The sequence below is a fragment of the Nuphar pumila genome, chromosome 2, assembly GCF_984573655.1.
Source record: "Nuphar pumila chromosome 2, dmNupPumi1.hap1.1, whole genome shotgun sequence".
Classification (NCBI taxonomy): Eukaryota; Viridiplantae; Streptophyta; class Magnoliopsida; order Nymphaeales; family Nymphaeaceae; genus Nuphar; species Nuphar pumila.
This window is the reverse complement of record NC_143250.1, coordinates 140,984,691-141,006,374: the sequence shown is the minus strand read 5'-3', so window position 1 is coordinate 141,006,374 and position 21,684 is coordinate 140,984,691. Positions and strand designations below refer to the sequence as shown.

Genomic DNA, 21,684 nt, shown 5'->3' with positions numbered 1-21,684 from the left:
CAACATGCAAAAGAGCCCGTGTTTGTGTTGTATTGTAGGGCCCGCACAAATGGCACGGGCACCTATGCATTTCTGCAGAAATCCTCCTTTTGCATGACATGCAAAAGAGCCCTAAAAGCATATTTGCTTTGGTCACAAGTGGTGATGAATAATCAGAGCTGAGAAAGTAAAAATTGTGATTGTTCACAAGATTCAAAGCAAAATCAAACACATCTGGCAATTAAAATCACAAGTTGTACTTTTCTCATGTTTCATTAACCTTGAGAAAGTGTTATAATTGTGATTTACAATCACAGGATTTTGAGATAATCCAATAATCACAGGTGATTGTAAACATGCCTTAACTTTGAAAAAGTATTGTGTTTGTGATTTACAATTACAAAGAATCACGGCATTAGAGGCAGTGTCCGAGCCATCGTGGGTCTGAACCGGGTCTATCTATGTATAGCATCAACAATCACCTTGCTTTCTTCTAACTATGCCTATCTCATCTCAGATCCGATCCATATATAGCTCCAGATCCGGTTGCACTGCATGCTATTTGGCTCTCTGCTTCTGGATAGGATACGCAGCTAAAGCTGTTTCTGCTTCTGCAGTAACAGAGAGAGAGAGAGATGGCGTCCATGGCATCCCCTCTGAGCCTCTCATCCGCACCTCCGTTCTCTAGGATATCTGCAAGAGCCTATCAATTATTGCTTCCACACAAGACCCGACTCCCCTTTTCTTCTTCTTCTTCTCATCTGTCGACCACCATCACCCTTTCTCCCCCTCCTCCCCTCAAAAGGCCCGGATTTTTACCTTCCATCTTCTCCTCCACTGCTGAATTTGGCGAAACAGAAGGCGCCATCGACGCAGAACTTGAATCAAAGGCGACCCAAGTCGCCAAACCCCTCGATATCCCCAAAGGGGAAGAAGTATTCGCTGTAGTCATGGTTTGCGTTTCCCATTGCCGCTATTTTCCCTCTGTTTTTCGTTAGATGGGTATTGAAAATTTCACAATTTCTGTAAGGTTTGAATTCTTCTTCTTCTTCTAAAGGTGGGGTCTCGGCAATACATCGTCTTCCCGGGACGGTTCCTGTATGTACAGAGGTTGAAAGACGCTAATGTGAACGATAAGGTAAGAAATTTTGATTGTTTATTGCTTTTTGTTGTCGTTCCAATTGTGTGGTGTTTCTGTTCTTCATTGTGCATTCGTGTACAAAAGGGGATGTGGTTCTACTGTTTGTGGTATAAAGGTTGATTTAATTTTGTTTTTGGTTCTTGTGTTTTTTTTCTGCTACTCTCTGGAGGGCCTTTCTTGTTGGTTTGTGAATCTAAACAGTGTGTCACACTAAATCTTTTTGCAGCATTTTTGTTGCATTTGTTGTTGTTGCTGGGTTTTTTTTTTTGAAGGAAACATTTGTTGATCTTTCTTTTTTGGCTACTGAGCCAGAGTACCATTGTGATCTTTCCTTTTTGGCTGCTGAGCCAGAGTACCTCTCAGATTATTGAACAGTACGCCTGAAACCTTATTCCATGTATTTTTTTTTTGTACAGTATCTAACCTTTTGCATCTCATGATTTTTTACTTTGTCATGTTTCCGGCTTTTGATTTATTGGCTGCAATATATATTCTATCCATTCAGTATTTTAGGTCAAGTATATCTTTTCTCAGTGCACTTCTTTGAGGTTGAAGTGTTGACATTTTCAACAATTTTGATTATAATGTTTTGTTCACGATACAGTTATCCACATGTTATTGTTTTCCCAGATTATTGTACCTGTCCATCCATAGGTTCATTGCTACAAAAGAGAGCTCTGCAGTGTTATCTGATAATCAACATCCCATGGATCTACCGACACAGATTTGCGTCTGTTGGTTGGAGTTTCACTCTTTAATCTTGGTGACTTGTATCCTATTCTAAGGCATTGAGAAGGAAACTATCTAGAAACTCCACATATGGAGAAGAAAAATATCTAAAGAATCCAGATGTATACCCTTGGTTGATTGGGCTGTATGCACCTTTTTTTACTAGTTCTGGAACTTGTTCAACTTGGTTGCATTAGAACTGTTTAGCTCTTATCTGCATTTTAAAATGCCTTTCATTTCTGTATGCATGGTTATAATAAGTAAAATGGTTCTCTCATGTTATATGAATTTTGTATTTACTTTTTGCCAAACATGTTAATATCTTAGTGGTTATCTTTCTTCTAACTCGATTTTCCTCCAATATTTCAGATTATCCTAAACAAGGTTTTGCTTGTGTCAACCAAGTCAAATACTTATATTGGCAAACCTGTTGTGCCTAATGCTGCTGTACATGCGGTGGTTGAAGATAATGTAAGTCACGAGATTTTGGAAGCTATCCAAGATGAAATTGTAATATTTGTTTTCTTATACTCTCCCGTGCAACTTTTTAATAAGTGTTACTTTTTGAATGCTATCTAGGGATTGAACCCCAAAGCGATTGTTTTCAAGTACAAGAGGAAAAAGAATTATAGAAGGAATATTGGACATCGCCAGGTACTTCCATAACCTTTTTAGACTTGTAGTGATTTATTTACCAAATGCACTGATTCAAACTTGAATATTTTTGAAGATTAGACTAAAATATCTCTAGAGCGTATGCAAAGTGGATCTAATCAATGCAAGACTTTGTTGAACTTGCATTCATGAGTTTGTGAAGCATTTGTGAGATAAAATGTTTAAGGGTATCAGAAAGACAGAAACCCATAATTTTGAGAAAGTAGAACCCTATCACCACTTCTTGCATCAGTCCATATCGAACTTGCTACTTTGCATGTCAGCCTTTGTCCTATGCCTAAGTTGAATATGCCCGTTGTATACCCCGACCTTATCAGTAAAAGGATTTGCACAAGTGAAAATAGAAACTGCAGAAATTTGGTTTCTGCCACAGACTGATCCTTTTGGAGTAGCCAACTAGTTGTGGACACTACAGATTCATGTTCTTAATTTCTGATCCTTGATTTTGCCATGAATCAATTTATGGACTGGACAAAAAATGTAAAAATTCAACAGTGTTTCAGTGACCCATTGCAATCTATCGTGAAACTGTCTGTTTGCATGTGTGTGTGTGTGTGTGGTGCTGAATTGATGAGCTACGGATTTTGGTGCTACACTGTTTTGTGTTTGGGCATTTCATGTGAGGATACTTGATAACAGTGTTACATGATCTGCGTTGTTACTGGCACCGAGGCAATTTCTGTGTCATTGAACTTCTGGCTTGTTACCATACACACTTAGGGTATGTTTGGTTGCATTCAAATGTGATTTAAAATCTCATGCAAATGAGAGAATGAATCCCATTTGCACAACTCACCAAACATGTGATTTGGAATCTCATGCAAATGGGAGAATGAATCTCATTGGCACAGATAACCGAACATATGATTTGGAATTTCATGCAAATAAGAAAGGGAATGTGATTTGAAATCACATTTGAAGCGACCTATGTCACAGGGACTCGGCCAACTAGGTGCCGCACCCGCGTCGATGCGACGCGGGTGCACGTGCAGGTGCGGCACCCGGTGCGGTCAACCTTGTTAAAATGTATACTCAAAAACATTATTGTAAGTATAAATATATATACTTATATACATAGAGATACATATACATATATTATATGTATACGTATCTCTATATATAAGTATATATATTTATATATTTTTCCCTTTTACCCAAAAAGGGTATTTCTATCATTTTACATTTTGCGCATATTCCATTTGGAATATGCTGTATTTCTTTTCTTATTTTTTTGTAATCCTTTCTTTTTAATTTTTATTTTTATTTTTTGTAAAAGGTGCATTGGGGGTCCCCCCAATAGAGTCATTGGGGGGCCCCCAACGGTCACAATTGTGACCGTTGGGGGCTCCCCAACGACTCCTTTGGGGAGCCCCCCTTTGCACCCCATTGCTCTTGTATAAATAAGGGTGTTCCCCCTTGTTGTAAAATAAGCTTGAGAGTCTCAAGCATTTGCTTCCATTTTATGAAATACATGCATTATTGCATGTTTATTATTTATACGCTTTTTGCGTATTTTGTTCAAGTGTTGTGAGAGTGCTTTCGTGCACTTCTTTTATAAGGTATTTATGCTTGTATGCGTATTGTCTCTTCGTAGACAAATTCACATGGTATCAGAGCACGGTTGGTGATTAAGGATCGTGGGATTCTCCTTTTTCGAGTGCCTCGAAAATCGTGCCTTCGGATCCTTAGAAGTTGAAGTGGTGGATCTTGCTTCTCAAATATTTTAGAAAGATCTCGTGCAAGCTAGAAGTTGAAGCATTGTGTTGGTACGCCCTATTCTCCTTTTTTTACTTCTTAATGGGTGAAAAAGAGTCTCACTTCGCTCTTGGCTTCAAGTTGAATGGGTCCAACTATCATATTTGGGCCGAGAACATGGAGGCTCACATAAAAGGTAAAGGATTATGGGGTTATGTGCAAGGCACAATTCCGGAACCGGAACCCAAAATAACCGTGATGGACGGAAGTGAAATCAAGATTCTTGAGGGAGAGGAAAGGATCAAAGCTTTTGAAGAATACTCCAAGAAGCACGACGAATGGGAAATGAAGAACTTCAAGATTCTTTCTTGGTTCTTCGCATCCGTCGAAACAAAGATTAATGCCAACATTATCAAGTTCAAAAAAGCATCGGAAGCGTGGCATTATCTCGAGAAAATGTATACATCAAGAGATCTATCCCATAAGTATTACCTTCAAAAGAAGGCCCTCTCCCTTACTCAAGGTGAAATGTCTATTAGGGAATATTTTGCCGATCTTTCCTCCATTTGGGATGAGTTTTCTATGCTTGAACCAAAATGGAGTGGAGAGGCAATTGAACTCCGCCACAAGCAACTTAAAGAAGATCGGTTCTTCAATTTTTTGAATGGGTTAAGACAGGAATTTGAGCAAATAAGGTCGTCACTTCTATCCTCATTTACTCCTCCCTCTCTTGAAGATGTTCTCACCAAATTAAGTGGTGAGGAGACTCGTATGAGTTTATGTAAACAAAGACTAAATGTTCTTGCGGTTCCTTGTAATTATGAAGAAAACAATGAGGTCAATGCTGTATCAAGACCCGGAAATAATGTAAAGACCTATTGTCCTCCTCATTTCAAATCACAAAATCAAGGAGGAGATGGTGGACAAAGAGGAAAGAGGGACTATAGCAAGATTATTTGTCATTTTTGTAAAGAACCGGGGCATATCAAGCCCATATGTCCCAAATGGAAGAAGCTTCTCGCCATGGCTACCACCGGTGTACCATAAAAGGAAGAGGCATCATCAAGTGGGTCACTCTCTTTAAATCAAATAGTGGAAGCCCTTCAACCTCTTCTCAAGGGAGCTACATCCGGTGCCGCCGTGTCTACTTCTTCCATCCCAAGTAAAGTCTCTTGGCTTTTAGACTCAGGTGCATCTTTTCATATGTCCCCAAACATGTTTTCACTTTCCGATTACTCAAAAAATGTTTCTTCATTCTTTGTTTCCACTGCGGATGGAACCTCTCTTGAAATTAAAGAAATAGGTAATTTTGAAACTCAAAATTTTTTCATTCCAAAAATTAGATTTATACATAAACTAAACTTAAACCTTCTCTCTGTTTCTCAACTCTCGGACAATGGTTGCGATATTAAATTTTCATGTGATAAATGTTTAATACAGGATCGCCGGTCCGGGAAATTGATTGGGGAAGGCTTTAGAAAAGGAGACTTATACTATATGAAATCTCTCCAAGTTCCAAAATCTTTTTATAATGTTGCCCGGAACAAAGATATAAATATGTGGCACAAGAGACTTGGTCATCCTAATATCACCAAGTTATCTTATTTACATTTTGCGAAGGATCTATGTAAAAGTTCTTTTTCTTATAATGATTGTATTCTCGGAAAAATGCAAAGTTTACCTTTTGAGCAAAGAACTATGTTCTCATCTAAAACCTTCGAAATTGTTTATTCCGATGTTTGGGGACTCGCACCTGTTGTTTCAAAAGGAAGTTTTTCTTATTATGTTATTTTTGTGGATGATTTCTCCAGATATTCATGGATCTATTTTCTTAAGTTCAAACATGAAGTTTTTACGTGTTTTAAAACCTTCCATTCAATGATCAAGAATCAATTCAACAGTAATATAAAGATTTTTAGAAGTGATTCTGGAGGAGAATATCTCTCCAACCAATTTAAAGTATATCTTGAAGATCACGGAATTATTCACCAAAGGTCTTGTCCTAAAACCCCTCAACAAAATGGGTTGGCCGAAAGAAAACACAGACACAACATTGAGACCACTAGGACCCTTCTTATTTCCCAAAACATTCCTAAAAATTTTTGGGCTGAAGCAGCTCTTGCTTCTGTTTATCTGATAAATCATTTACCATCTAGGATATTAGGGAAAATATCCCCCTTTGAGATCTTATATAAGCTTGAACCTAATTATAATAGGTTACGAGTTTTTGGGTGCAAATGCTTTATACTTACGGATAAAAATGACAAGCTCTCTCCCAAAGCTATCCCCTGCGCCTTTCTTGGGTATTCCGAAACTCAAAAAGGGTTTCGTTGCTATGATCTTCGAGATGATAAGTTATATGTTTCTAGAAATGTAACGTTTTTAGAAAATGAAAGTGGATTTGAAAAAAATGTTTCTCAACAAGAAAATTTTGACTACTCATTCCTTTTTGACTTATTGACTAGTAATGATGATATATCTAGTGATGATGTTGTATCATCAAATCATGATGAGGAAAATGATGGTGATGTTGAAGAACATAACCCTCTCAATGAACAAGAAAACCAGATTTCAAGTGACCCCATAACCTACTCACGTAGAAACCAAGACACCTTTAGAAGTGTCATTGACCAATATAGTGAGCTTGTTCCTGCTCTCGATCACCGAAGATCTGAGAGGAATAGGAGACCTCCAACTCGTTTTGTCTCTTTTGATTTCTTTTCACCTCGGTATAGGGCTTGTTTTAGTGCCATTCACTCTTACTTTGAGCCAAGGAATTTTGAAGAAGCTAAAAAATGTATAGAATAGCAAGAAGCCATGCAAAATGAACTTAATGCTCTTAAAATGGCTGAAACTTGGGATTTCCAAACTCTACCCATAGGAAAGAAAACTATAGGTTGTCGATGGGTTTTCAAGGTTAAAACTAAGAGCGACGGATCCCTGGAAAGGTATAAAGCTCACTTAGTTGCAAAAGGATATGGGCAGGAGTATGAAATTGATTATGAAGAAACTTTTGCTCCTGTAGCCCGAATGGTTACAGTTAGATGTCTTATTACTATTGCATCTTTTAAAAATTGGAACATTTTTCAAATGGATGTGAAAAATATTTTTTTAAATGGTGATCTTAACGAAGAGGTGTATATGGATGCTCCACTAGGCATGAAGATTCCTAAAGATAAAGTTTTTCGTCTTCGAAAGGCCCTCTATGGCTTGAAACAGGCTCCCAAAGCCTGGTATGACAGATTTACCAGTGTAATGCTGGAAAATGGTTTCTCCTCATGTTATACTGACACTGCTTTATTTACTAGAAAATCTAATGCAGGGATTGTAATATTATTACTCTATGTTGATGACATGTTAATTACTAAGAGGTGATGATGTTCAAGGAGTCAAGGGTATTAAATCCGTCTTGACTTCAAAATTTGAGATGTCAGACTTGGGTTTTCTGACATATTTTCTTGGAATTGAGGTTGCCTATTCGCAACGTGGTTATTTTCTATCCCAGTCTAAACTTGCTTGTGAGATTATTGACAGATCAGGGATTTCTGATGACAAAGTATGCGAAACTCCTGAAGTTGTGGGAGCAAAAATGAAGATTGACGATGGTGTTTCTTTAACCGATCTTACTCCTTACAGGCAGTTGGTAGGTTCTTTAATGTATCTTAGCATTACTCGACCTGATTTATCATATGTTATACACATCGTCAGTCAGTTTCAGCACGCTCCTACAACCGTTCATATGAGTGTTGTGCTTCGCATCATCAGATATTTGAAGAGAACTGTGAATAAGGGAGTATTTCTATCTTCTTCTTCTGAATTGAAATTACTTGCTTATACTGACTCAGATTGGGGAGGTGACCCTAGTAACCGTCACTCCACCACTGGCTTTTGTGTTTTCTTAGGTGAGTCCTTGATCTCATGGCGATGTAAAAAGCAACAGAAGGTCTCTCTGTCATCCACTGAAGCCGAATACAGAGCCATGGCATCCACTGCCATGGAAATTGTATGGATTCGACGCCTTTTGGAAGATATGGGTGTGCTTATCAGAGAGTCAACAAAGCTATGTTGTGACAATAAAAGTGCAATCTATATTGCTAAAAATCACACCTTTCACGAGCGAACAAAGCATATAGAGATGGGCTGCCATTATGTCAGGGAAGAATACTTGAAGAAGGTCATTGACTTACCATACGTGACGTCTGAGTATCAACTTGCGGACTTCTTCACCAAAGCTCTTTGTTCGCCCAGATTTCATTTCCTTCTTGACAAACTTGCGGTTATCGCACCGTAAGTTTGAGGGGGGGGTGTTAAAATGTATACTCAAAAATATTATTGTAAGTATAAATATATATACTTATATACATGGAGATACATATACATATATTATGTGTATATGTATCTCTATATATAAGTATATATATTTATATATTTTTCCCTTTTACCCAAAAAGGGTATTTCTGTCATTTTACATTTTGCGCATATTCCATTTGGAATATGTTGTATTTCTTTTCTTATTTTTTTGTAATCCTTTCTTTTTAATTTTAATTTTTATTTTTTGTAAAAGGTGCATTGGGGGTCCCCCCAATAGAGTCGTTGGGGGCTCCCCAACGACTCCTTTGGGGAGCCCCCCTTTGCACCCCATTGCTCTTGTATAAATAGGGGTGTTCCCCCTTGTTGTAAAATAAGCTTGAGAGTCTCAAGCATTTGCTTCCATTTTATGAAATACATGCATTATTGCATGTTTATTATTTATACGCTTTTTGCGTATTTTGTTCAAGTGTTGTGAGAGTGCTTTCGTGCACTTCTTTTATAAAGTATTTATGCTTGTATGTGTATTGTCTCTTCGTAGACAAATTCACAAACCTGACCATGGGTGTGGTCAATGCACCCAGGGTCATTTATGTCCAACTTTTGGACTTTATGTATATATAAGTTTTTATATTTTTGTGGCACCCCCGCAGCACCCAAGTCTTTTGAAAGTGCCCCACCCCTGCCCCTGCCCCTGCACCCGCACCCACACCCACACCCTTGTGACATAGGAAGTGACTCTCGTGATTCCAAATCACATGGTGGAATATGTGATTTGAAATCATATGATTTCAAATCATATTTGATTCCATCTCACGATGATTCCAAATCACATGAGATGCAACCAAACATTGAAATAGCCAACTCCACATCTGAAAGAGCAAAATATTGAAATTTCAAGCATCTGCAAAATTTCACCACATTAATTCCAAAATATTCTCTTCTGTATGTAGTTGTGCTTCTATCCAGAACAATGGTTCAGGACCATTGCATGAAACCAGGTTTAATTTTTCGGATGGTAAAAAATTAGGATGCTTTAGTTGGAGTCAAGCTTGCCTAATAACTAAAATTGAGTCATGCACATGTGCAAGCGCACACAGGCATACACACATGCATACACAGATTCCCATTATTTTTCTCTTTGGCAAACATACTTTCTTGCTAGGTTATTATTTTCTCTTATATGAACATTGTTGTGCAGCCAAACACACGCATAAGGATAACTGGCATCACTGGTTTCCAAGATGCGCCTGCTGCTGCTCTAGTTGCTGTATAGTAGAACAATATTGCATGTTTTTTGGCTTTCAAGCCTTTGGGGTGGTGCAAACTGCAAAGCCATTCCAAAGCAGAATCAGATCATTGGGGAGTGTTGTTTATATTGGCTTTCCTTTTAGGTGGACTCTCTCTCTCTCTCTCTCTCTCTCTCTCTCTCTCTCTCTCTCTCTCTCTCTCTTTTACATTTGAATGGATTCAACCCCCAATAGAAGAGATGATGCCCAGGGAGTGCAAATTGCTTCCTCAGTTTTGTTTTGTTTTAGTCAAGTAAATGATCTTCATTTGGTTTGTTTAATAAAGCTCCAATGTAAGCCAAAATCTTTTGTGAGGTCATTTTTTATGCAGCCACGCTGCATGCTTAGCATGCAACTCCACTGCTTCTGACCATCAATCTCAACATTTGTCAAGATGGACACTGCACGTATCTGGAGAAATGCCAAGATGGATGGCTGTCAGGCACGTCACGCTGCATATATAATGTGAAATCTTTTTTCTCCTTGCAGTGCAGCTATGGTGGTTATTTGATGGATATAACATGTTGACAGAACATATCAAATTAGGCCGTTATCGCATGACTGTCTTGTCATGTTGGAAAATGGATCTTACCGTTTCTGCTGCCATTTGCAGACTTAAGAGTTTTTTTTTTTTCGTTCTGTTAATTTCATTAATGGCCCTGACTGACCACGTGGCCCCATGTGTTAAGGCATTCATTTTGAGATGTTATGTGAAAGTCATGGCATCAAAATTGAGTGGATGTGAATTGCTATTTATCACAAGTTATGGACCTGGTTTGGAAAATTGAAGATTGACATAAATATGGGAATTTGTCTTTGATTAATAAGTTCCCTCACGTTGCGTATATAGTGAGGTTTCGGACCAATTCTTCCAATTATAGCTTCTGGTGACCCTCAATACCAATATTTTTGAGGATTTATAGACATTAGGAGACATGCCATGGTTGCATTGTTTCTCGATACACTCTAGTGTATAACGTGCCAGGCGTACTAAAACAAGATACCAGTACAAAAACTCATCTATGAAGCCATAGGCAAAAGTATGCAATATTAAAGAAATCATCTCAATTACTTGAGAAACTCATACCATCTTACATAGAAATATGTTAAACATTATTATACAATTATAATTGAATTATATTATGTTTAACTATTCTAATTTGTAGTTATCTTTATAAAATATCAACTTTTTAAAAACTACATCTATGTTTGTTAGAAACTCGTATCCATGTGCATTTCAAATAAAGACGTACTCAATCTTTCCCATACCAGTATCCCTACCTGTTTCTTGCAACTATGCCCCTGCCTTTTAAGTTCCTTAGTTGAGTGCAGATAAAACTAAGGGTACCCCTTAGGGGATGGGAGGCTCCTCTTGTCTTGCAGGAGTAAGTGCACGTCACCTTCTGTTGGCAAGTTGCAAGTTTGAATTCCAATGGTATGGTTGTGTAACTGGTAGGGGTCAGCCTAACCCCAGTTTTCTCAATCACATGCTGACATACACAAGTTGTTCCTACCAAATGAGCGGTGCTCCCATTGGTCAAGGGGTCCCTTTGATGCCGTTCATTCGTGGCAATGACCGTCAACAAACCATCATGGTGGTTGCTTTTGCCTTTCATCCTTTAGACACTAGATGCCATTCATCACAGACATCAACGACCCCACGAAATTTTTGTGGGGCCCATCCAACACAAACTGTCCAGCCATGGTCGTTTGAACATGGTTGGGACTGCAACAATCGTGGTGGATACCAGATTCCTAAGTAGGGCCCACATTAACAACCATTCGTGCACATATGCTTTTCCAAGACATGCATCTTACCATAGAAGTAAATCTTAACCACTCCAGCTGGTTAGGAAATAGTGCAGTTAATTTTGCCAAAGAGAATAGTTCCCTCTGTACTCACTACGGGGGCATGTAAGCTGGGTAGTCATGTCCTTAATCCGGAGTTTTACCTTGCAGGGAGGCAGACCCATTAAGTGACCCAGTTCTCTGTGAGGGTTTTCCTTCGCCATCCCAAAAAAAATTGCCAAAGAGAATTCGTGATCAAATATTATTACCAGGAACTTAATATCTGAAGTTCTGAAAGTTACCTTCATTATTATTATTACTGTTATTATGAGGAATATGCCTAGGAACAGAGGTCACTTAATAGGGCCTTTATATGCTAATGTTGCCATTACTTACAAAATGCCTCTCTTTTTTTTTATTTTCTAGGTTGTTTTCATGAAACTAACCTTACAGATGTGACCTACATGTTTCACTTAGCGGGAGTCAGCTACTGAATTGTCCGATCACCGCAAGTAGAAAGGATTTTATAAGGCTTCGAAAATCAACAGCCTACAATGTGTGATACTTTCCCAGGTCATAAAATCGTATTTTTTCATCAAAAAATCATGATACAAAAGTTGGTTCCCACTGTTTCCAACTTGCTGGATCCATCCATGATGTCGGATTGGATCAAAACAACCTGTGCATGAGAGATCTAGAGGAGTTTGTATGTAATGGCGCCATTACTAAAACATTACCCCACGATATCTAAACGATTACCTTCTCTTCAAAACAAAAAAAATATCTGAACGATCACCTTTATACCCTAATTGTTAATGCATTAAACGCAGAAGAAAGAAATTTGTGAAAAGCTTATGGCCTTAATTTCATGTCTAAATATGATATGGAAGTAAAGCTGTGACATTTCAATTTAGGTTGTCAATTCATTTAGGCATATGAAGAATAGAAGGTTAAGATCTACAAACAGCAAAATAAGTGAAATCCCCTTTTCCCGTTGGTATGATATCTGAACTCAATCTTGTGTACCAACTTCCAACTACCATTTTTTTCCGTGAATGTCAATGGCACACAGCATATTATTTTCAAAAAACAAATGCAACCTCATTGAGAAAGATGATTAATTCAGAAAACATTGAGAGAGCTAGCTAGAGTAGAGAAAAACAAAGGCCGATTTCCCTCTTAAAATCACCAAATTGGTCCTTTTCTCAAATGAATGTAATAGAGAACTACAAAATCTACACGTGTGCACATGCACAAATACATGCCAGATATCTTTTTTTGACAAGATAATAACAAATTTTGGAAAAGAAAACAAGAACAAAAAGGCTATTCTGACAACAGTTTCAGTTATCTTGCTTTCCAATATTGGATGAAAAAATTATAAGCATCAGGCAGTCAACATACACTTTCACATATACTAGGTACATGCTTCTATGTGAAACCATGTGTACATGTGCAATGGAATATTTACTGTAGGAAAAAGGAAGCACACTTTTTTTTCTTTTTTCCCTGGAGGAAATGGCATAATTTTTACTACTGTACAGGCGTCCCAATCATACAAGATATGTAACATATTGAATGATCATCAAGTTGAAGAAAGCTACAATACATTCTTTGCTTACCCATTATCATCAACCGGGAAACCATCATTGAATTCACAGAAGACTGATCTTGCTCTATGATCTTCAGGTGGCAGTTAATTCTCTGCTGTCAAGCATTTCATGTGGAGGTGTCACTATGCTTCAGAACTGCTCAAAGGCAAATCACTGCACACACGTGAATAGCTCCCTCAATGTGTCTTCTCATCTGACTTGCTGTCCAAGTAAGGTCTGAAAAAGCATTGCAAGGCCCATGTTCTGTACCACGCCACCAAAATATCAGAACAAAAAACCAATCTCAAACAAAAGCTAATGCAGATACTGTAGTGAAAACATGAGTGTGTTCCAAAGTAATGCAGTTAAGAAAAGGATAATAAAAGTGCAGTGCCAACAGCAACCAAAGTGGTTGTCTTCATCCCAAAGGTGAAGACGAGGAGCTTAAATGCTACAATATTACTTATTATGTTCTTAATTTTTTGTCTAAATCTTATTTGTTTCATTTCATCTTGTTGTCAGGTGCTTCTCATAATCTACTATTTCTAGATCCCAACAGATGGAGAATAGACTGTTCCCTTGTTCTAATATTGCATTTTAAATGGTTTGGAATCAAGGTTAGTATGCAAGACCTCCAGATATGCTAACAATCAGTTCTAATTTGTGCTCCATGCTGTTTGGCAAAATATTTGTTAATGGGATTTGTGATCAGATTCTGTAGATGATTCAGCTGATACAACAAATAAAATTTTCTTATTCAAGCTCAGTCACATGGATACACCATTTTGACTGCCGTTCTATATACCTTTATATACAAGTCATATTGGAAATTTCATAAAAATGGCCATATCCCCATATATGAAGCCGTATCCATGTGACATAGTTCAAGATATAAACTATGGCCCCATTTCTTCCTCAATAATATGCTATTAATTATAAGGTTATTTTGGACTTCAAAAATCCTAAGTTACATCTCACGATCACTGTGTTGCATCATTGGCCTGACCTGATTGTGTAAACTCTGGCCCCATTGCGTTCTCATTGACATATTCCCATTATCAAGTTATTTTTGGATTGGTATGGCCTGATTCAACATTATGACGGCTATAGACTTCAATATCATGATGAGGTTCAACAACATTCTCATGCACAGCATTATTATGAATATCAACATTATGATCATGTTCATTTTCATCACAAGCACCATGCTCATTAACTAAATCAAAGAGAAAGGAATACTCATAATTTTCCTTAGACAAGTTTGTCAAATCCATTTTTATTTTCAAGAAAGGTAACATTTCTTGAAACATATAACTTGTCATTTTTATGTCATAACAGCTATATCCCTTTTTATTTGCGGCATAACCTAAGAAAACACAAGGAATGGTTTTGGGGAAAAGTTTATAATTTTTATCGGTGAGAACAAAACATTTACAACAAAAAACCCTTAGTCTTTTATAATCAAGACTTATTTGAATAAATTTTCAATGGGAGTTACATTATTTAGTGAGGAAGAAGGCAATCTGTTCATTAGGTAGACCACCATAAGAGCAACCTCGGCCCAAAAGTTCTTAAGAATGTTTTTGAAATAAGAAGAGATATTGTGGTTTCAATGATACGACGATGTTTTCTTTCAGCTAAACCATTTTATTGGGGTGTTTTTGACAAGGCTATGGAATTTCAGCTAAACCATTTTATTGGGGTGTTTTTGACAAGGCTATGGAATTTTTAAAAACAATAATTATCAACAAAAATCATATCATACAAAAGACCACCTTTAGATATTACGGGAAAGGACCCCATAACTCTCTCTCTCTCTCTCTCTCTCTCTCTCTCTCTCTCTCTCTCTCTCTCTCTCTCTCTCTCTCTCTCTCTCTCTCTCTCGGTTTCACTCTTTTTTTCCTTCTAATTTCTTTTTTCTTGTTCTTCCTGTTTTTCCTTCCTTTTTCCTTTTTCAATATTTTTCTTCCTTTTTCCTTCTTTCCATAGTTTATATTTTTCAGTTATATATATTATATATATTGTATTTCAGTTACTATAATATATATTATGCATTTGTGTGTTCACAAGGATCAATAATGACCAAGCTGCTTCAATACTAGGATCAATGTGAGTAGCCTTGATGCTCTCTGGCTCTGCTTGCTGAACTAATGCTGATTGACTCCAAACTGATGGACTAGGTCATACTTATATTGATCAAAACAACATTTTGCAATGTGACCCTCCACCCAATAAACTTGGCAGGTGGCATTGTTGTATTAATCCATGTTCCAATGATTTTTGTTTCCTACTTATCCATAATTCATGTTTTCATGCTCAGCATTGAATAGACTAGGGTTGTTAACATTGGTGTAAGCAACATACCATGACCTGCTCCATTAAAGAAACCACAACCTCTTCATCTAGTGTTATTTCTTCCTTAGCCTCTACATCCACAGAAAACACCATAGTTATTTGTGAAGAGTACATGATGTGAAGCATTGTTGGTTGACTGTAGAAGACTTCTTTCCAAAAATAACATCATACTTCGGCGATAAGGGACATAACTCAAATAAACTATGGTACTCAGGTCTCATAGATAGATTCGCAATGAAGCTCTAAACTTTGAAGAGCACAGTAGACCTTGTTATACTTAGTGACAAGTTGCCCCACCATAGCCAGCTGATCATAAATTTGTTTAACATGGCCAAAGTAATTTGAGATATCATCCTCTTTCTTGCAATCTAACAATGATTGCCACCATTGCATCACATTAGCAACTGAAACTTGGGTATACGACTTGTACAATGCCATTCATAAATCATATGTAGTGGGGAGGCCAACTAATTGAGATATTGTCTTCTGACAATATAGAGTTGATTCATCCAATCAAACCTTGATCATAAACCAACCACTCTTAGTAAGCCGATTTAGGAGCCATGAGTATCTCTCTTGACCCATCTTTTTTTCACTTATAAGAGATGGTGGTGGGTGGAGCTTTAACATTCCAGACTATGTGACCCATCAAAGTAAGAAACTTAATGTAGGGTAGGAAGACGCCCTTGCAGGCAAAGAAATTGAAATCATTTAATTTGATGTGGACCTTAGGAAAGGAAATTTGAGAGCTCACATGCGTAGAAATAGAAGTAGAACTCAAGTTTTGAGAGGGCATGTGAGTAGAAAGAGGCGAAGAACTCATTATGGTGGGTATATGTGATACATTGAGGAATGTGCTTGAAGTAGAAGTTGACAAGACAATTGGTATATATTGTGATTCTCCATAGCTGGTTGCTGAAATCCTTTTCAAATTCCTTCTTCCTTTTTTTTCTTTTTTTTCCTCCATTTTTTTAATAGCAATCACTCAATATGAATGGCTGCCACAAAAGAATTATAACCAGCAAGAAGACTAACAATATCATAGAAAGGGGTGACGAGACAATGCTGATATCAGCTGATGTCAGCACAGTGGTTGGCTGACATCAGCAGGGATACTAGAAGGCTTGGTTTGTGTGCAACTAAGACCATTGATAAGACATCAATGCAATACAAATTATGCACATAAAACAACAAAAGTATGATAAAGAGTTAACTCCAGAATACCAGGCCCTTCATCAGGAATCTGGAAACAATGCTCCTTTTAAATCAAGATAAATTTAGTTGTTGCGGTAATGGGACCACAATTTTATGTCATGCCCTGATATTTTTTTCTCAGCAAGCAAAGCTAAGCAGATGATTAATCAGTTCACATAAAAAGCTCCAATGACATAACTACTCTACAAGCAACTTGATAAAGCAATATTAATGCTGGAAGTACACAAGCACTTTAACTTACAATATAACAAAATGCAATCCACAATCATATTCTTGAATTACATCAAGGAAAAAAAGCTTCTGTCAAGAGCAACTGTTTTGCTTACGCTAACACATCTGCTGCATAGAACACTGGGATCTTTGTAGGTGATTTGTCTCCCAACATTTTAACATAAGAAAGAATAACTTGCCCTTCCTGAGTGCCAGTTGCTGAAAGCACAAACTGAGAGAACATTACAAGATACAAGTTACTTCAAAGAAGAATCAATCCAGACCCAGTTATTATAGACATGTTTGAATATTAAGCAAACTCGGTTTCTCTATTTTTGTGCATTGAAGCAGTTGCACACAAACACTCAATTATGTGCATGCATACATGCACATGCACATCATTATTTAAATATTAAAAGACGAGGAAGAAACTGAATTCAACATTTCAGCAAAAATAGATCAGGCAACCAAAGCGACAATTACTAAACAGCTTTCACCAAAAAAAGAAATAACATTAGCTAAAGGATATATTAAAAAAAGGATTGGAAACCGAAAAAGGACAAGAAATAATAAAAACTTTAAAAAAAAAATAATAACTACAAAATGCACACAGTCCAAGTAACTTCAAACAAACTGCTTGTGACTTGTACCCATTGGTACACCACAAAATATACTTATGGCTGTTTTTTCTATTTGTAACTGAGAATGCTCAGAAAGATGATTCGTGCTTCATAGATTTGCTAAAACAACCTTGGTGGTGCCAACCAATTCAAAACATTACAATAGTATTTTAGAAAATACTTGTGCTAAAAGACTTGGTGAACCATCACTAAAATGCTAAAAGCTGATGATACATATATGCATTTGTGCGCGCACACACATAGTTTTCGATATAGATACATAGATAAGCAAGTGTACATGTGTGTGCCTGTTGCATTAACTTTTTCATTAAAAAAGACTTAAGCATGAAGGGCTTCCCATGTACCAGGGGAAAGAGTATGGCCATAACTCCACCGCTCACAAGTGGAGAGAAAAAGAAAATTGCAAAGACACATGGACTGCCTACAAAAAAATTAATCAAATGTTAGGGTGATCAATGAGTAGCACCTATCTTTTCCTATGGAGCTTTGGATATTATTCTTTATAATAATCAAGAGAAATTATTTAAAGCCATATCTAGTCATGAAATTTCATTATTTCATAAGCTGGAAGAAAAATTTGCATGAATAATGAAGTCCAAACTAGGTAACAATATGAGTAACAACTGACCAATATAAAGCATTATGTTAAATGCACCAGGACCCTTCCACCACACTCTTGTTCACAATGCATATTGAAGGATTCCCTAAATCAACCAATTTTACTTAGCTAGGTACTTATAACCCAGCTACTGTAGATTCATCGATGTTCTTATAATTATTTCAATGATTAAAATGTTCCTTCTATGTACGTACATCTTAGATAGAGAAGTCACATGTTTTTACATGTAAGGAGGCAAATAAATCCCAAAAAAAATCACCAGAAGACCGGAATTGCATATGGAGGAGAATAGTTTTTATCATTCCTTCTTTTATTTTGAAAAAATAGCCTGAATAAGAAGACTAAATTTTCAAAGATATAACAATTATAGAAAATATTTAAATATATTGATCATAAACTATTTTTATTTCAATTAACATGTCAGATCAATTTTTGTTAATGTAGATGATTTCTATATTAAAAACAAAACTCGCAATGGCACCTGCATATATGTGTCATGCAAAGAATCAAGGATTTATAAACGCACCCATGTCCTGCCAAAGAGTATCTTCATATAGGTGAAATGTAAACATGTGTTCACTTTTATATTCAAATGTTTTTCAAGTGAATTGCTTGTGAAGGATACCTCTTCATCATCCTGTTAAGATGGATGTGCTATTTTATGTATATATTATATATTGTATCTGTTAAAATACATGTAATCTATATATATATATATATATATATATATATATTGTCTAATATACCCAATAGGGGTATTTTAGTCATTTCACAAGTACCCGATAGGGGTACTTGTTATTTTCCCTTTCTTTTCTTTCTTCTGTATTTATTTTTGCACTTTATTTTTTCTTTTTTTATTTTTGTTCTTTTACTCACATAAGGGGCCCCACCATGGAGTCGATGGGGCCCCCAACGGTCACATTTGTGACCATTGGGAGCTCCCAACGACTCCATGGGGAGCCCCCTATGTGGCTCTTCTTTTAAGGCCATAAGGCCATCCCTCACTCTCTTTTTTTGTGTATATATAGGGGTGAACCCCTCTTGTATTCTTTACTCTTGAGAGCTCTCTCTCTTTTCAATAAGAGACATTTATATTTTTATGTTGTGTTGTCTCTTTGTGGATTTGGGTGTTATCCCTTTTGTTTGTCCATTGGTGGATGTTGTAAGTGTTTATCGCACTCTTTGTTTTTCCGCATATCTCATTACATGGTATCAGAGCCTTGTGTATGCTCTTGATTCTTAATATAGCTAGTTGAGTAGTTATATATTGTTTTGTTTTTCTTTTTGTATCTCTCTTTGTTTGTCTTTTTGTGAGAGATTAAATGGAAGGGGAACAAAAGATTGATCTCTCCTTCAAGCTTAATGGCTCCAAGTACATGATGTGGGCCGCCGCCATGGAGAACAACCTCAAAGGTAAAAAACTTTGGGGATACGTTATGGGCACCATTCCAGAACCACAACTCCAACTCACCAAAATGGATGGTGATCAAGAAAAAGCTCTTGAAGGAAATGCCTCCATGAAGGCCATTGAAGATCATCAATCTAAAGTGGAAGATTGGGAAAGTAAGCATGCGAAGATTCTTGCTTGGTTCATGAATAATGTGGAGCTCAAAATTTGCGCCAACATTGCTAAATTTCGGATGGCTAATGAAGCATGGTTCTTTATGAAAGGTATGTTTACTCAAAAAGACCTTGCTCGTCAATTCTTCCTCCAAAAAAAATCCAGACTATCAAGCAAGGAGAAATGAGTGTAAGGGATTACTTTAGCACTCTTGGACCCTTATGGGATGAGCTATCTTTACTAGAACCAAAGTGGATTTCTAGTGTGGATGTGGAACTAAGAAGAGAACAAATTTGTAGGTTATCCAAGAAACCAAAAGGGGTACGAGTGTTATGATCCCACTTCTCGTAGGGAGTATGTCAGTGCAAATGTTTCCTTTTTTTAGTCTATTCCTTTCTTTTCAAGTACCGCCTCCAGATTACAATGCGATCAGGGAGATGCTATGCCTTTACCTCTCCCACCTCTTCCCTTGGAGTCCATTCCTATAAGCCTTCCTACCTCACACACTCGGATGCGGTATCATGACCCTCCTGTGGTATGCTCTCGTAGATCTCCTATGGAATTAGAACCCACACTACCTGCTTCCTCAAAAGTAAGTCTTCCTGCCACGATTGAAGCCTCTACTGCGGATGATGACTTGCCCTTAGTTGTCAGAAAAGGTAAAAGGTAATGCACTTTACATCACATTTCTAAGTTTGTTACAGATGCAAGACTTGGGAGTCATATTAAGAAGTTCATCAAAGCTCTATCTGTTGCATCTCTCCCGCTTACTCACCATCAGGCAGTATTAGATCTCAAATGGAAAGTAGCTATGCAAGAAGAGATGGATGCTTTAGTTTCACTAAATACCTTGGAGTTGGTTACTCCTCCTGTCAATGCTGATGTTGTCGGGTGTAAGTGGGTCTACACCATTAAGTACAATTCAGATGGCTCAATCGAACGTTACAAAGCTAGGTTGGTGGCAAAAGGGTACACACAGACGTACAAAGTAGACTTCTTTGAGACTTTTTCTCCAGTTGCTCGCCTTGGCACTATTCGGATTGTCATATCAGTGGCTGTACATAATGGATGATATATAGGTCATTTTTTAATGGATGCTAATGCAACTAGAACCTTAACTATGGTCATGCGAGCTACTGGGGCAAATATTTTCTCATAATCTATTTCATATTCATGAGAATACTCTTTTGCAACTAATCTTGCTTTATATCTTTCTAGGGACCCATCACTCTTTTTTTTTACTTTAAATAACCATCTACAATCTATTATCTTCTTTCCCTTAGAGAGATATTAGACTTCCCAAGTATAGGCCTTGTTTAATGCACCTAATTATATTTTCATAGCTTCTACCCATTCCTTTATGTCTTTGGCTTCTTTATAATTGGATGGCTCATGATATGAATGAATTGCTAGAAGATATGCCCTATAGTTTGGAGAGAATGATTCATACGAGACAAACCTATTTGGAGGTCTATGTATTCGTTCAGATCTTCTAACGCTAGTTTTTTCAATATTTGTTGGTTGACTATACTTCTCAAAAGCACATAGATGCTCCACATTATCTCGTCTAGAGTATTGTATAAGGTTATGAGTTGGTTCTCTATGTAAGGTCCACTTAAAATATATATATATATATATATATATATATATATATATATATATATATATATATATATATATATATATATCGGACACGTATCCGACACGCGCTAGGCACATGTCGAACACGTGCCTCAGTTGATCTGCCGCTTCGGACCCAGGCTGGACCTGGATCTGCACCCGAGCTGGACCCGGATCCACGCCCAGCCCGGGACCCGACTTCTCGAACGATCGAGAAGCCTGTGCCTTTTAAAAAGGCACAGGCGCCTCGGGCGAGGGGCTGACGCC

The 21,684-nt window shown here is 37.3% G+C and overlaps 2 protein-coding genes across 7 annotated transcripts in view; one reads left to right on the top strand and one right to left on the bottom strand.

Moving 5' to 3' along the window:
• The first annotated feature begins 538 nt into the window (after positions 1-538).
• Positions 539-10,600, top strand: LOC149847352 (large ribosomal subunit protein bL21c-like). 3 transcript variants are annotated; one of them, XR_016430605.1, is made up of 6 exons: positions 564-932; positions 1,037-1,117; positions 2,219-2,320; positions 2,429-2,503; positions 9,729-9,921; positions 10,311-10,600. XR_016430605.1 is itself a non-coding variant. In XM_089998390.1 (5 exons), the coding sequence occupies exons 1-5, from the start codon at positions 615-617 to the stop codon at positions 9,801-9,803; spliced, it is 651 nt and encodes a 216-aa protein (XP_089854516.1). In that variant the 5' UTR covers positions 539-614; the 3' UTR covers positions 9,804-10,304. The 3 variants fall into 3 exon arrangements, 1 of the variants encoding a protein (XP_089854516.1); XR_016430604.1 differs by having other exon boundaries at positions 10,306-10,600; XM_089998390.1 differs by lacking the exon at positions 10,311-10,600 and having other exon boundaries at positions 539-932; positions 9,729-10,304.
• Positions 10,601-12,720: 2,120 nt separating this feature from the next.
• LOC149847351 (etoposide-induced protein) overlaps positions 12,721-21,684 on the bottom strand; it is a 90,555-nt gene continuing 81,591 nt past the window's right edge. Inside the window, exons 9-11 of one of the 4 annotated variants that reach the window (XR_016430372.1) lie at positions 17,962-18,038; positions 17,008-17,208; positions 12,721-13,460 (exon numbers count right to left, since the gene is read on the bottom strand). Coding sequence is in view for 3 of the 4 variants with exons in the window: in XM_089996959.1 (XP_089853085.1) it covers positions 13,394-13,460; positions 17,093-17,208; positions 17,962-18,038 (260 nt within the window). In the remaining variant the exon portion in view is untranslated. The remainder of the gene's footprint in view (positions 13,461-17,007; positions 17,209-17,961; positions 18,039-21,684) is intronic. The other 3 variants (XM_089996959.1, XM_089996958.1, XM_089996960.1) reach the window with 3 other exon arrangements.